Here is a 14,333-nt window from a genome sequence, read left to right as displayed (position 1 = left end):
TTGTGTGTGTATGTGTGTGATTCACTGTGTATGAGTTTCTGTGGGTGTGTGTGAGTCTCTGTGTATACGTTTGTGTGTGTGTGAGACACTGTGTATGAGTTTGCATGTGTGTGTGTGTGAGTCACTGTGTATGAGGTTGTGTGCGTTTGATTCGCTGTGTTTGAGTTTGTGTGTGTGGGGGAGTTACTGTGTATGAGTTTAGGTGTGTGTGAGTCACTGTGCATGATTGTGTGGGTGTGAGTTACTGTGTATTAGTTTCTGTGTGTGAGACACTGTGAAGGGTGGTGCGGTGGTGTAGTGGTTCGCACTGCTGCCTATGGTGGCGAGAACCCGGGTTCGATCCAGGCCCCGGGGCACTGTTGGTGTGGAGTTTGTACATCCTCCTCCTGTCTGTGTACGTCTTACCCCCACAAACGAAAGATGTTCAGGGTAGGTGGATTGCCCCTTAATTGGAAAAAAAATCTAATTGGGTACTCTAAATTTCAAAAAAATTGTGTTTTTGTTTATTCGCTTGTGTGTGCCTGATTTACTGTGTACGCGTTTGCATGTGTCACTGTGTACGGGTTTCTGTGTTTGTGAGTCAGTGTATGAGTTTGTGTGTGCATATGAGTCACTGTGTGTGAGCTTTCGTGTATGTGTCTGTGTGTCTCTCTGTATTAGTTTGTGTGTATGTGACTGTCTCTGTGTATGAGTTTTTGTGTGTGAGTTACTGTGTATTAGTTTGCATTTGTGTGAGAGTTACTGTGTATGAGTTTGTGTGTGTGAGTTATTATGTATGAATTTGTGTGTGTTACTGTGTATTAGTTTGTGTTTTGTGAGAGTTACTGTGTATGAGTTTGTGTGTGTGAGTTACTGTGTGTGAATTTGTGCGTGCGTTACTGTGTGTTAGTTTGTTTTGTGTGAGTTATTCTGTGTTAATTTGTGTTTGTGTGTGAGTTACTGTGGATGAGTTTGTCTGTGTCAGTTACTGTGTATCAGATTGTGTTTATGTGAGCTACTGTGTATTAGTTTGTGTTTGTGTGTGAGTTACTGTGTATGAGTTTGTGTGTGTTATTGTGTATAAGTTTTTGTGTGTGAGACACTGTGAATGGCGGCAAGGTGGCACAGTAGTTAGCACTGCTGCCAATGGCGCCTCAGGACCGGGTTTCTATCCAGGCCTGAGGTCAGTTTCAGTATGATACACAGTAACTTACACAGTTACACTCCATATCTGCTTGGGATTCACCCCACAACCCACAGATGTTTAGGAAAGGTCCATTGCCCCTTAAGTGGAAAAAAAATAAGTGGGTACCCTAAATAACACAAAATGCAAGTCACTGTTTATGAGTTTGCGTGTGCGTAGTTACTGTGTATGGGTTTGTGTGTGTAACTGTGTATGGGTTTGTGTGTGTGTGAGTCAGTGTGTGAGTTTGTGCATGTGTGAGTCACGGTGTATGAGTTTGTGTGTTTGTGTCTGTGTATGTGTGTATGTCTGTGGATCAATGTGTATGCATTTGTGTGTATGTGTGTGTGGGTTTAGGTGTATGTGTGTGAGTCACTGTGTACGGGTTTCTGTGAATATGTGAGAATCCCTGAGTTTCTGTGTGTGTTTGAATTTCTTTGTGTGTTGTGTGAATCACTGAGTTTGTGTGTGTGTCAGTGTGTATGAGTTTGCGTGCGTGTGTGTCACTATGAGTTTTTGTCTGTGTGAGAGTCTCTGTGCATGAGTTTGTGTGTATGTCTGAATGTCTGTGTGTGTGAGAATCAATATGAGTTTGTGTGTATGTGTGTGAGTCACTGTGTTTGTGAATCAGTGTATGAGTTTTTGTGTGTGTGAATCAGCGTATTACATAGATTACATAGAATTTACAGTGCAGAAGGAGGCCATTCGGCCCATCGAGCCTGCACCGGCTCTTGGAAAGAGCACCCTACCCAAGGTCAACACCTCCACCTATCCCCATAACTCAGTAACCCTACCAAACACTAAGGGCAATTTATCATGGCCAATCCACCTAACCCGCACATCTTTGGACTGTGGGAGGAAACTGGAGCACCCAGAGGAAACCCACGCACACACGGGGAGGATGTGCAGACTCCACACAGACAGTGACCCAAGCCGGAATCGAACCTGGGATCCTGGAGCTGTGAAGCGATTGTGCTATCCACAATGCTACCACGCTGCCCCAAAGTATGCGTTTGTGTGTGTGAGTCACTTTGTGTGCGTGTGTGTGTGTGTGAGTTACTGTGAGTGTCTTTGTCTGTGTGAGTCACTGTGTGTGTGTATGTGTTTGTGTGTGAGTCACTGTGTGTGTATGTGTTTGTGTGTGAGTCACTGTGTGTGTGTTTGTCTGTGTGAGTCAGTGTGTGTGTGTGTATGTGTTTGTGTGTGAGTCACTGTGTGTGTGTTTGCCTGTGTGAGTCACTGCATGTGTGTATGTATGTATGTGAGTCACTGTGTGCGTGTATGTGTGTGAGTCACTGTGTGCGTGTATGTGTGTGAGTCACTGTGTGTGTCTATGTGTGTGTGAGACACTGTGTGTGTGTATGTGTGTGTGAGACACTGTGTGTGTGTATATGTGTGTGAGATACTTTGTATGACGCCTGTGCCCTTTCACTTTGATACCCATGAATGCCTGAACTGGCTGCAGTGGTGAAGTGATTCTCCTGCAGCAGTGCAGCACTAATCTGCTGGATCACATTCTGTCAACCTGCCAGTATTCACCTTGGTGCGTTGGCTTGCCTATCATATCACTCAGACTGAATGCGAACGGACATCTCGATCGTGCATAGCAATCTGAAGAGTGCATCCCTTTGTGATAGTCCCAGACTTGTCATTACAGTTCCAGCAACTGATCCCGGACCAAATCCAGAGGGGCGTCATTGGACCCTGACTCAGCAGATTCCTCCTCTAGGTATCCTCTGAGTGCTGGTGGTCTCGGATGTCCCTGTGTCTGATTGCTGTGGAGCAAATGGTGTGCCATGCTCACCATATTGTGATCCTGAGGCTCTTCTAGAACAGGGAGCTGCGGAGGTCTGTGTGCGTGTCTCTGCTGGTGGATGGTGCAGGTGGGCGCTCTAACCCCTCTTCAGCTGTGCTGTACTCAGGGCTGGCGTTGAGGGTTACACTCGAGCGGACTTACTGAGGTCCTGACAATGAGTGTCTACTCACCCCTGAGAAACTGCTAGCAACACCAATGAGGTTTGCATGACCTGTCCACCTCACCCCCTCCCCCCCCCCCTCCCCCTGGGTGGCAAGACCCTAGCCCGTTTCTGGGTTGAGACCAGTGGCAATGGAATTCAAGGTCGTTCCACAGATCATCCAGCCCTTGACTTCATCAGTGGTGTCCCCGCCCCTCCAAGCCCGCCATGGGGAGGACAATATATTCTGACCTCTGTGTGTGTGTAGAACATAGAACATAGAACATTACAGCGCAGTACGGGCCCTTCGGCCCTCGATGTTGCGCTGACCCGTGAAACCATCTAAAGCCTATCTGACCTACACTATTCCATTTTCATCCATATGTCTATCCAGTGATCACTTAAATGCCCTTATATTTGGCGAGACTACTACTGTTGCAGGCAGGGCGTTCCATACCCCTACTACTCTCTGAGTAAAAAAATTCCCTCTGACATCTGTCCTATAGCTACCACCCCTCAATTTAAAGCTATGTCCCCTCGTGTTGGTCATCACCATCCGAGGAAAAAGACTCTCACTGTCCACCCTATCTAACCCTCTGACTATCTTATATGTCTCTATTAAGCCACCTCCCAGCCATCTCCTCTCTAACGAAAACAACCTGAAGTCCTGAGCCTTTCCTCGTAAGACCTTCCCTCCATACCAGGCAACATCCTAGTAAATCTCCTCTGAACCCTTACCAAAGCTTCCACATCCTTCCTATAATGTGGTGACCAGAACTGCACGCAGTACTCCAGGTGCGGCCGCACCAGAGTTATGTACAGCTGCAGCATGACCTTGTGGCTCCGAAACTCAATCCCCCTACTGGGGCCTCACGGTAGCATGGTGGTTAGCGTCAATGCTTCACAGCTCCAGGGTCCCAGGTTCGATTCCCGGCTGGGTCACTGTCTGTGTGGAGTCTGCACGTCCTCCCCCTGTGTGCGTGGGTTTCCTCCGGGTGCTCCGGTTTCCTCCCACAGTCCAAAGATGTGCGGGTTAGGTGGATTGGCCATGCTAAATTGCCCGTAGTGTAAGGTTAATGGGGGGATTGTTGGGTTACGGGTTACGTGGGTTTAAGTAGGGTGATCATTGCTCGGCACAACATCGAGGGCCGAAGGGCCTGTTCTGTGCTGTACTGTTCTATGTTCTACTGATAAAGGCTAGCACACCATATGCCTATTAACCTGGGTGGCAACTTTCAGGGATTTATGTACCTGGATGCCGAGATCTCACTGTTCATCTACACTACCAAGAATCTTGCCATTAGCCCAGTACTCTACATTCCTGTTACTCCTTCCAAAGTGAACCACCTCTCACTTTTCCGCATTAAACTCCATCTGCCACCTCTCAGCCCAGTTCTGCAGCTTATCTATGTCCCTCTGTAACCTATAACATCCTTCAGCGCTATCCACAACTCCACGGACCTTCGTGTCATCTGCAACTTTACTAACCCATCCTTCTACACCCTCTTCCAGGTCATTTATAAAAATGACAAACAGCAGTGGCCCCAAAACAGATCCTTGCGGTACACCACTAGTAACTGAACTCCAGGATGAACATTTGCTATCAGCCACCACCCTCTGTCTTCTTTCAGCTAGCCAGTTACTGATCCAGCTGCTATTCCATAAAATACGGAAGTACGGGGAACCTTACCAAATGCCTTACTGAAATCCATATACACCACATCAACCGCTTTACCCTCATCCACCTGTTTGGTCACCTTCTCAAAAACCTCAATAAGGTTTGTGAGGCATGACCTACCCTTCACAAAACCGTGTTGAGTATCGCTAATCAACTTGTTCTTTTCAAGATGATTATAAACCCTATCTCTTATAACCTTTTCCAACATTTTACCCACAACCGAAGTAAGGCTCACAGGTCTATAATTACCAGGGTTGTCTCTACTCCCCTTCTTGAACAAGGGGACAACATTTGCTATCCTCCAGTCTTCCGGCACTATTCCTGTCGACAAAGACGGCATAAAGTTCAAGGACAAAGGCTCTGCAATCTCCTCCCTGGCTTCCCAGAGAATCCTAGGATAAATCCCATCTGGCCCAGGGGACTTATCTATTTTTACACTTTCCAAAATTGCTAACACCTCCTCCTTGTGAACCTCAATCCCATCTAGGCTGGTCGACTGTACCTGAGTATTCTCCTCGACAACATTGTCTTTCTCCAGTGTAAACACTGACGAAAAATATCCATTTAACGCTTCCCCTATCTCCTCTGATTCCACACACAACTTTCCACTACTATCCTTGATTGGCCCTAATCTTACTCGAGTCATTCTTTTGTTCCTGATATACCTATAGAAAGCCTTAGGGTTTTCCTTGATCCTATCCGCCAACGACTTTTCGTGTCCTCTCATCGCTCTTCTTAACTCTCCCTTTAGGTCCTCCCTGGCTAACTTGTAACTCTCAAGTGCCCTAACTGAGCCTTCGTGTCTCATCCTAACATAAGCCATCTTCTTCCTCTTGAGAAGTGCTTCAAATTCCTTAGTAAACCACGGTTCCCTTGCTCGACAACTTCCTCCCTGCCTGACAGTGTTTGTGTTTCAGTGTGTATATTTACATGTATGTACACATATATGTGTGTGTATTGCCAGTGCATCTGTCTGACTTTCATATGGGCCAGTGGTGTTCTCAGCAGCAACACCCGCCACATCTCACACATCCACACCCCTCTCTCGTGCTCAGAGAGTGGACAGCACCTCAAGTTTCTGGAAGTTCGGCCCAGTGCCAGCCTCCACCAGCAGGGTGCGCAGGTGAGTCATAGTATGAATGGAACTCAGAACCTCAACATCTCCATTTGATTCCAGATATCAATGAATGTGAAGAGGAGGATAGATGTAGTCATTACTGCAACAACTATATCGGAGGATACCTTTGCTCCTGTAAACCAGGCTACTTCCTGCAAGAAAACAAAAGAATTTGTGGAGGTAAATATCATCCTCTTCATTTATTCTATGGTAGAATCATATGATCATAGAATGGGGGTTAGAAGACTGGAAGAGGACATTAAGGCCAGTTGAATCCTTGCAGACACATTGCGAAAGCAAATCAGTCAATCGCACTCCCCAGGTCTTCTGTGGCCTCAAAATTCTTCATTCTTGAATAATTGCAATAGTCTAATAATCATCTTTTTTAGTGTCACAAGTAGGCTTACATTAACACTGCAATGAAGTTACTGTGAAAATCCTCCAGTGTCCACATTCTAGCGCCTGTTCGGGTACACAGAGGGAGAATTCAGAATGTCCAATTCACTCAACAACCACGTCTTTCTGGGCATGTGGGAGGAAACCAGAGCACCCGGAGGAAACAAACGCAGACACGGGGGAGAACATGCAGACTCCACACAGACAGTGACCCAAGCCGGGAATCGAACCCGGGACCCTGGAACTCTGGAGAACAGTGCTACCATGCCACCCACAATGCGCTTTACAACAGAAAATCTCAATGCGCTTTACAACAAAAATGTCCTTCAAGAGCAACGCAGTCATCACATCAGCAATGTCTCCTTTGGTGAGCCACGGAGGTTGTGGGTCTGGTCCCACGCCAGAGAAATGAGCCCAGGACACTAGGTTGCCTCTCGCCGCGCAGTGCTTCCTCGGTGCTGCGCTCTCTGTCAGGTGTGACTTTAAATCAAGGCCTGTCGTGGGTGAATAGGGAAGATCCCATGGTCTCAAGTTCAAACAAAGGAAAACAGGAGAGGGTGGTTTCCCCCTGGAGTCTTGGCCGATATTTCCCCCTAATTAACATAATAACAAATAATAATACGGTATCTGCGATGAGAACATGGGATCTTGCTGTGCACAGGCTGGCTGCTGCGTTCCTCTAGTTCCAAGAGTGGGGGTGTCAATTACAAGGGGTCACGACTTCAAGGTAAAAGGGGGAAAGCTTAAGGGAGATGTTCGTGGAAAGTTTTTTACGCGCAGGGTGGTGCGTGCCTGAAACACTTTGCCAGCGGAGGTGGTAGAGGCGGGCACGATAGCATCATTTAAGATGCATCTAGACAGATATATGAATGGGCGGGGAACAGAGGGAAGTTGATCCTTGGAAAATAGGCGACAGGTTTAGATAAAGGATCTGGATCGGCGCAGGCTGGGAGGGCCGAAGGGCCTGTTCCTGTGCTGTAATTTTCCTTGTTATTTCTTTGTTCAGTAGTGACCACTCCAAAGTTCTATTGTCTGGCGAGAATTTCCAGAAGTCGTAAGGTGGCGAAAGGCACAGGTTTTCCTTGCTCTGAGTTTGGCTAACTTGGCAGCGAAACAGGGTTAGGGTGAAGTCAGGAATGGGGGGCAGGGATTCCTTTTTCCAACCCTTTTTGTGATAGTAACTGTTTTTTCTTTTAATTTAAAAGAACCCATGTGCCAACTCAGGGCATGTAGTAAACACTGGTAAGTGAGATTAGGGGTAGGTAATATCAGTGAAGACTAGATGGACCGAATGGCCTTTTCCGCGCTGCAGCTATTCTGCTTTCTTTCCTGGGGTCGGATTTGAACTTGGAGGTTGTGGCTCAGAGGCAGGGACAATTCCCACTGCACCACAAGACCCCTAAAAGCAATAATAATGGCCGGGGTTCTCTCCTCCCACAGCCATTCACACGGCGCGTGATTCCCTCTTCCCACCATTTGTCAATGGGATGTCCCATTGAAGCCATCCCACTCTGCCGGGAAATCCATGGCCAGGGGTGCGCTGCCGGCGGGAAAAGAGAAATCCCAACGGCCAGAGAATTCCGGCCGTTATCCTATAATACCCTGCATCACGGCAAAGGAATTATAGCCCACATAACCTCCTAGAATATACCTGCCTGATAGTTCAAGGTGCTGAGATTAATATGCTATTAAACCCAGAAAAACATAAGACCTAGGAGCAGGAGTGGGTAATTCAGCCCCTCAATCCCGTCCACCATTCAATACGATCAAGGCTGATCTCCTCTCAGCCTCATTTCCACTTTCCTGCTCGTTCTCCATTACCCTTCGACCCTTTACTGATTAAAAATCTGCCCATCGCCTCCTTAAATTTTCCCAATGTCCCAGTTGTGGGTAGCACAGTGGCACAATGGTTGGGACTGCTGCCTCACAGTGCCAGGGACCTTGGTTCAATTCTGATCTTAGGTGACAGTGTGGAGTTTGCATGTTCTCCCCATGCTTGCGTGGGGTTCCTCCGGGTGCTCCGGTTTCCTCCCAGTCCAAAGGTGTGCAGGAGTCCAAAAGCTTAGGTGGGGTTACTGAGTTACGGGGATAGGGTGGAGATGTGGCTTATGTAGGCTGCTTTTTCAAAGAGCCGTTGTCAACTTGATGGGCCTAATGATCTCTTTCTGCACTGTAAATTCTATGACTGTCTGTGTGGAATTTACACGTTCTCCCCGTGTCTGCATGAACTGCCTCCGGGTGCTCCGGTTTCCTCCCACATTCCAAAGGTGTGCGGGTTAGCTGGACTGGTCTTGCTAAATTGCCCCTTGGTGTACAATGGTTAGTTGGGGTTAAGGAGATAAGGTGGGGTAGGGTGCTCTTTCAGCGGGCCGGTGCAGACCTGATGGGCTGAATGGCCTCCTTCTGCACTGTGGTGGTTCTATGATTCTATTTTATGATTCATCCACCGCACTCTGTGGTAGTGAGTTCCACAGGTTCGCAAACCTCTGGGAGAATACCTCCACATCTCGGTTTTAAATCTGCTGCCCCTCACCCTAAAAGTACTCTCGTTCTAGATTGCACCACAATCATAGAATCATATCATAGAATTTACAGTGCAGAAGGAGGTTATTCGGCCCATCGAGTCTGCCCTACTTAAGCTCACGCCTCCACCCTACAAGAGGCAAGATCTGCTCTGTTTACCATATCCATACATTACATCATCTCATACACCTCAAATTGATCTCCTCTCATTCTTCTAACCTCGACAGAGCATAAGCCTAAACTGCTCAATCTCTCTTCATACGACAAACCGTGTGTGGTAAATATATCAATTCCAGACAGTAAACAGGGTGTACAATGGTAACCAGCTTCGATACAGCAATAAGAGGACATTGATTCATGGCAGCACGGTAGCACAGTGGTTGGAACAGTTGCTTCACAGATCCAGGTTCGATTCCCTGCTGGGTCACTGCCTGTGCGGAGTCTGCACGTTCTCCCCCTGCGTGGGTTCCCTCCGGGTGCTTCGGTTTTCTCACACAGTACAAAGATGTGAGGGTTAGGTGGATTGGCCATGATAAATTGCCCTTAGTGCCCATAAAGGTTAAGTGGGGTTACTGGGTTATGGGGATAGGGTGGGGGCTTGGGTAGGGTGCTCTTTCCAAGGACCGGTGCAGACTCGATGGGCCGAATGACCTCCTTTAGCACTGTAAATTCTATGATCAGAGCTGTCAGTCTGAGACCCAGTCTGTATTTTTTTCACCCCCAGTGAATTGCAGCGGCGAAGTGTCCACCAGCTTCAAGGGCATGATCACCAGCCCCAACTATCCTGAACCTTATGCGGAGAACTCTCAGTGTCAGTACAGAATCGAGATTGAGCAAGGCTTCGAGGTGATCCTGGGATTCGCAAAGGATTTTGAGGTGGAAGGGGACCCTTCAGTCGGTTGCATAACTGATGTCTTAAAGGTATGGCCCTCTTTAAAATGGTCCCTTAATCCCTACAGCAAGTCCCTTAAGACATGATAATAATCTTTATTATTCTGACAAGTAGGCTTACCTTAACACTGCAATGAAGTACCATGAAAATCCCCGAGTCGCACATTCCGGCGCCTGTTAGGGTACACCGAGGGAGAATTCAGAATGTCCAATTCACCAAACAGCATGTTTTTTGAGACTTGTGGGAAGAAACTGGCGCAACCGGAGGAAACCCACGCAGACACGGGGAGAACGTGTAGACTCTGCACAGACAGTGACCCAATCCAGGACTCGAACCTGGGACCCTGGCGCTGTGAAGCAACAGTACTAACCATTGTATTGAATCCCACTCCAGCCTGTTAAACACAGCAGGAAGAGGACATTCAGCCCTTCTCCAGCCCATTGCACAGACTGCTAACCTCTCGTGGTCAATGCCACTGGAGAGAACTTGATCTTAAGCATTCTTTCAGTTACTCTCTCTCTCTATTTCTCTCTCTTTCTCTCGCTCTCTCCCTTTCCCTCTCACTCTCTCTATTTCTCTCTCTCTCTCTCACTCTCTATCTCTCTCTCTCTCTCGCTCTCTCTCTCACTCTCTCTCTCTCTATTTCTCTCTCTCCCTCTCTCTCCCTCTCCCTCTCCCCCCCCCCCCCCCCCCCCCCCCCTCTCTGGCTCTCTCTCTCTTTCTCTCCTCACAGGTGAAACGAATATTAACCATCAATTTTCCAATGGTTCCAGGGTTCGGCAATGGGATTACGTGGGAGATTGGAACAGCTGGAATTAGTCCCCTTTAGAAATGAGAAAGCGAGGAGGGGATTGGTTCGAGGCATTCATAATTGTGAAAGGTTTAGACAAATAAATTATAGAAAAACCTTTGCTGGACGAGATGCCAAAGCAGAGGGAGTGGGACAAACTGGATTGCTCTAGTACAGATGTGATGGGCTGAGTGGCCTCCTCCAGCATCGGACTTTTCCATAATTCTGTAACCAATGCGGATTCTCCTGATTCCAGGTCACATCTGGAGGAAGGGTATATGGCCCGTTCTGTGGAGACCAAGCACCAGTTATAAAAGGACATTTGTCCAATGTGGTGGAAATAACTTTCAACACGGATGAACACGGGGAGAGGAAAGGCTGGAAGATCATTTACAAATCAACCGGTAATACTCAGGATTTGCTGAAACCACCTTGCTTTCTACTTTTCCCAGTGGCTTACCTTCTCCAGGGTTTCTATAGGCTGCTAATAATCTAAATGTTGCTCATACTCTATATGCTGCTAATACTCTATGTGATGCTAATAGTCTATGTGCTGCTCGTACACAATATGTTGCTAATAATCTACATGCTCAGTACTGACTCTCCGACAGCGCAGCACTCTCTCAACGCTGGCAGATTCCCTCGTTAACGCTGGGAATGTCAGCCTAGATTATGAGCCAAACTCTCTGGTGTGGGACATGAACCCCCGACGTCATGACTCTTAAATGAGAGTTTTACCCTTTGAACCACAGCGGATATTTAACACCAACACAGAGAAAGGTGGTAAGCAGAGTTGAGCTGTGAAAACGTTTGCCAAAAGTGTTAATAATCTTAAATTATTGAGGGGAAGTGTAATAGAGTTCAACCTTTAAAGGGGGAACTGTTTAAATATTTCAAGGGAAAAGACTATAGGGAGAGGGACCATTGTCTGTCAGAGACATCCCGGACTGACCGGCCTCACCTGTACTGTATTGCTCTGTGGAAATGTTGTTTGTGGTCTATTGGAGACTAACAAGGTATTCTGTGTGTTTTGCCTGCAGCTAAACAATGTCCTACCGATATCTTGGAGCACAGCATTATTCAGCCAAAGAAAGTGGAATATGATTATAAAGATTCTGTGCGACTGCACTGTGAGAGTGGGTTTGAACTCTACGTAAGTTATCACCCATTAGATTGTGTGTTCCATTGAAGAAAGTCCGTGAACATTCGGTCCCATTTTTATTCTGGCCAAGTTGGTTGTAATTTTTAATGTCGACGGTTTCTGCCCTGATTTATAAGGTTGGGGGTTTGATTCCCACACCAGAGTGAAAGAGTCTAACCCAAAATGTTAGTGCAGGATTGAATAAAGAACTCTGCACTGTCGGAGGTTCAGTCTTTCATTAAACCGGGATCCTTTCAGGGAGCAGTAAGGCTGTCGCGACCACTATTTTGAAGAAAAGCAGGGGAGTTACCCCCAGTGTCTTGGCCAACATATGTCCCTCAGTTAGCATCTTGGAAAAAAAAGTGGCCATTATTGTTTGCAGGAGTTTTCTCCATGTAATTTGCTTATAACCTTTCCTATATTGGAATAGTGCTGTCACTTCATTGGCGATAAACCACTTTTGATGTCCTCAGGTGTTGAAAGGCGCTATATAAATAAAAATATTTCGTTATTTCAGATAATGACCTAGACTTGGGTGCAGAGAACACAATTTCAAAGCTTTCAAACTGGTGCAATTATACAGGGCTTTGGTGAGGCCACACAGGAATAGTGTGTGCAGTTTTGGTCTCCATATCTGAGGAGGGATGTTCTTGCTCTAGAGGGAGTGCAGCAAAGGTTTACCAGACTGATTCCTGGACTGGCAGGACTGGTGTCTGAGGAGAGATGAATTGAATGGATTGTATCACTGGAGTTCAGAGGATTGAGGGGGATCTCATAGAAACTTATCAAACTCTAACAGGACGAGACTGGATAGATGCAGGAGGGATGTTCCCGATGGTGGGTGTGTCCATAACCGGGGGTCACAGTCGGAGGATACAGGGTAGACCATTTAGGACAGTGATGAGGAGAAATTCCTTCACCCAGAGAGTGGTCGGTCTGTGGAATTCGTTACCACAGGAAATAGTTGAGGCCAAAATATTGGATGTTTTCAAGAAGCAGTTAGATACAGCTCTTAGGGCAAACGGAATCAGAGGATATGGGGGGAAGGTGGGTACAGACTACAGTATTGAGTTGGATGATCAGCCATGATCACAATGAATGGCAGAGTCGGCTTGAAGGGCTGAATGGTCTGCTCCTGCTATAAACAAAATGGTACAATTTTAAGTGGGAACCAATTTTCAAGTTAATTACAGAAAGGTGCAGGTATTGTACAGTGGCCATAATGGGGGACTTTAATTATCCAAATAAGGATTGGGGTAGTGAAAGCCTAAAAGACAGAGAAGGATAAAGGTTCCTAAAGTGTGTCCGGGTGAAGATTCTGCAGTGATCTATTCCCAGTCCAATGAGAGGGACGTCACATTTAGACCTGGTTCCTGGGGGGATGAGGTGGGCCAAGTACATCACATATCAAAAGGGAACAGTGATCATTGTCTCATGAGGTTTCGGTTGGCTATAGAAAAGAACAAGGAACAGATTTGGAATAAATAACTGTGGAAAAAGGGAACTATAATGGAGTAAGAATGGATCTGGTTCAGATAAATTAGAATTTGAAGTTGGCAGGTTAGCTTGTAACAGACGAATTGGCTGCTTTAAAGAAATGAGAATTCAGCAGCCACCAAAGTACATCCTCAGGAAGGGAAAGGCAAACAATTCTAGAGCTCCTTGGATAACAAAACAGATCTGGATAAAGCTGTGTTTATGACACATGGATAATATAGAAACTGCAGCAAGGAATTGATAAGCAAATAACAGAAGTACAGAGAGAGTATGAGAAGAGGCTGGTAGCTAAAATAAAAGGGAATTCAAAAGACTTCTGTCGGCACGTAAAAAGGCTGATAAGAGGAGGATTGGGATGATTCGGAACCAAAAAGGAGGCAGGGGATTGGCTGAGATGTTAAATGTCTTTACCAAGGAAGAAGATACATGGTGAAAGAGAGAGAAGTTCAGACACTTAAATGATTTAAAATTGGTAAGGAGGAGAAATGGAAGAGGATGTCGGTACTTTAGAGATGATTTGGGGAGACGGTGGCATAGTCGGTGGTATTATCGCTGGACTAGTAATCCAGAGACCCAGGATAATGATCTCGAGACCCGGGTTCAAATCCCATCATGGCAGCTGATGGAATTTAAACTCAATAAAAATCTGGATTTAAAAGTCTAACGGTGACCATGAAACCATTGTCGATTGTTATAAAAACCAATCAGGACTAATGTCCTTTAGGGAAGGAAATCTACCGTCCTTACCTGGTCTGGCCTACATGTGGCTCCAGACCCACAGCAATGTGGTTGACTCTTAACTGCCCTCTCAAGGGCAATTAGGCGTGGGCAATAAATATTTGCACAGCCAACAACGCCCACGTCCCATGAACAAATGAAAAACAAGAATTAGACTCCAAGACTGCATTAAATCCATCTAAGGATACTGAGGGAAATTAGGGTGAAAACTACAGAGTCTTGACAATAATTTCCCACTCGGAATAGTATCAGAGGACTGGAGAAATGCAAATGTTACACCCTTGTTTAGGAATGGGTGTAAGGGTAAACTCAACAACTGCAAACCAGTCCGTTTGACCTCAATGCTGGGGGAACTTCTAGAAATGATAATTAGAGGCAAAATTAATGTTCCCTTAGGAAACTACGGGTTAATTTGTTGAGGGCAAATTGTGTTCAACCAATTTG

General features: G+C 46.4%; 1 protein-coding gene across 1 annotated transcript in view; it reads left to right on the top strand.

Annotated features, from left to right (window-relative positions):
- LOC119957846 (complement C1s subcomponent-like) overlaps positions 1-14,333 on the top strand; it is a 76,659-nt gene that overhangs the window by 36,036 nt on the left and 26,290 nt on the right. Inside the window, exons 4-7 of the mRNA XM_038785997.1 lie at positions 5,973-6,092; positions 9,556-9,752; positions 10,770-10,917; positions 11,554-11,666. Coding sequence (XP_038641925.1) covers positions 5,973-6,092; positions 9,556-9,752; positions 10,770-10,917; positions 11,554-11,666 — 578 coding nt within the window. The remainder of the gene's footprint in view (positions 1-5,972; positions 6,093-9,555; positions 9,753-10,769; positions 10,918-11,553; positions 11,667-14,333) is intronic.

Source organism: Scyliorhinus canicula, chromosome 27, assembly GCF_902713615.1.
Source record: "Scyliorhinus canicula chromosome 27, sScyCan1.1, whole genome shotgun sequence".
Lineage (NCBI taxonomy): Eukaryota > Metazoa > Chordata > Chondrichthyes > Carcharhiniformes > Scyliorhinidae > Scyliorhinus > Scyliorhinus canicula.
The sequence above is the reverse complement of the archived record's forward strand: the minus strand, read 5'-3'. Positions and strand labels throughout refer to the sequence as shown.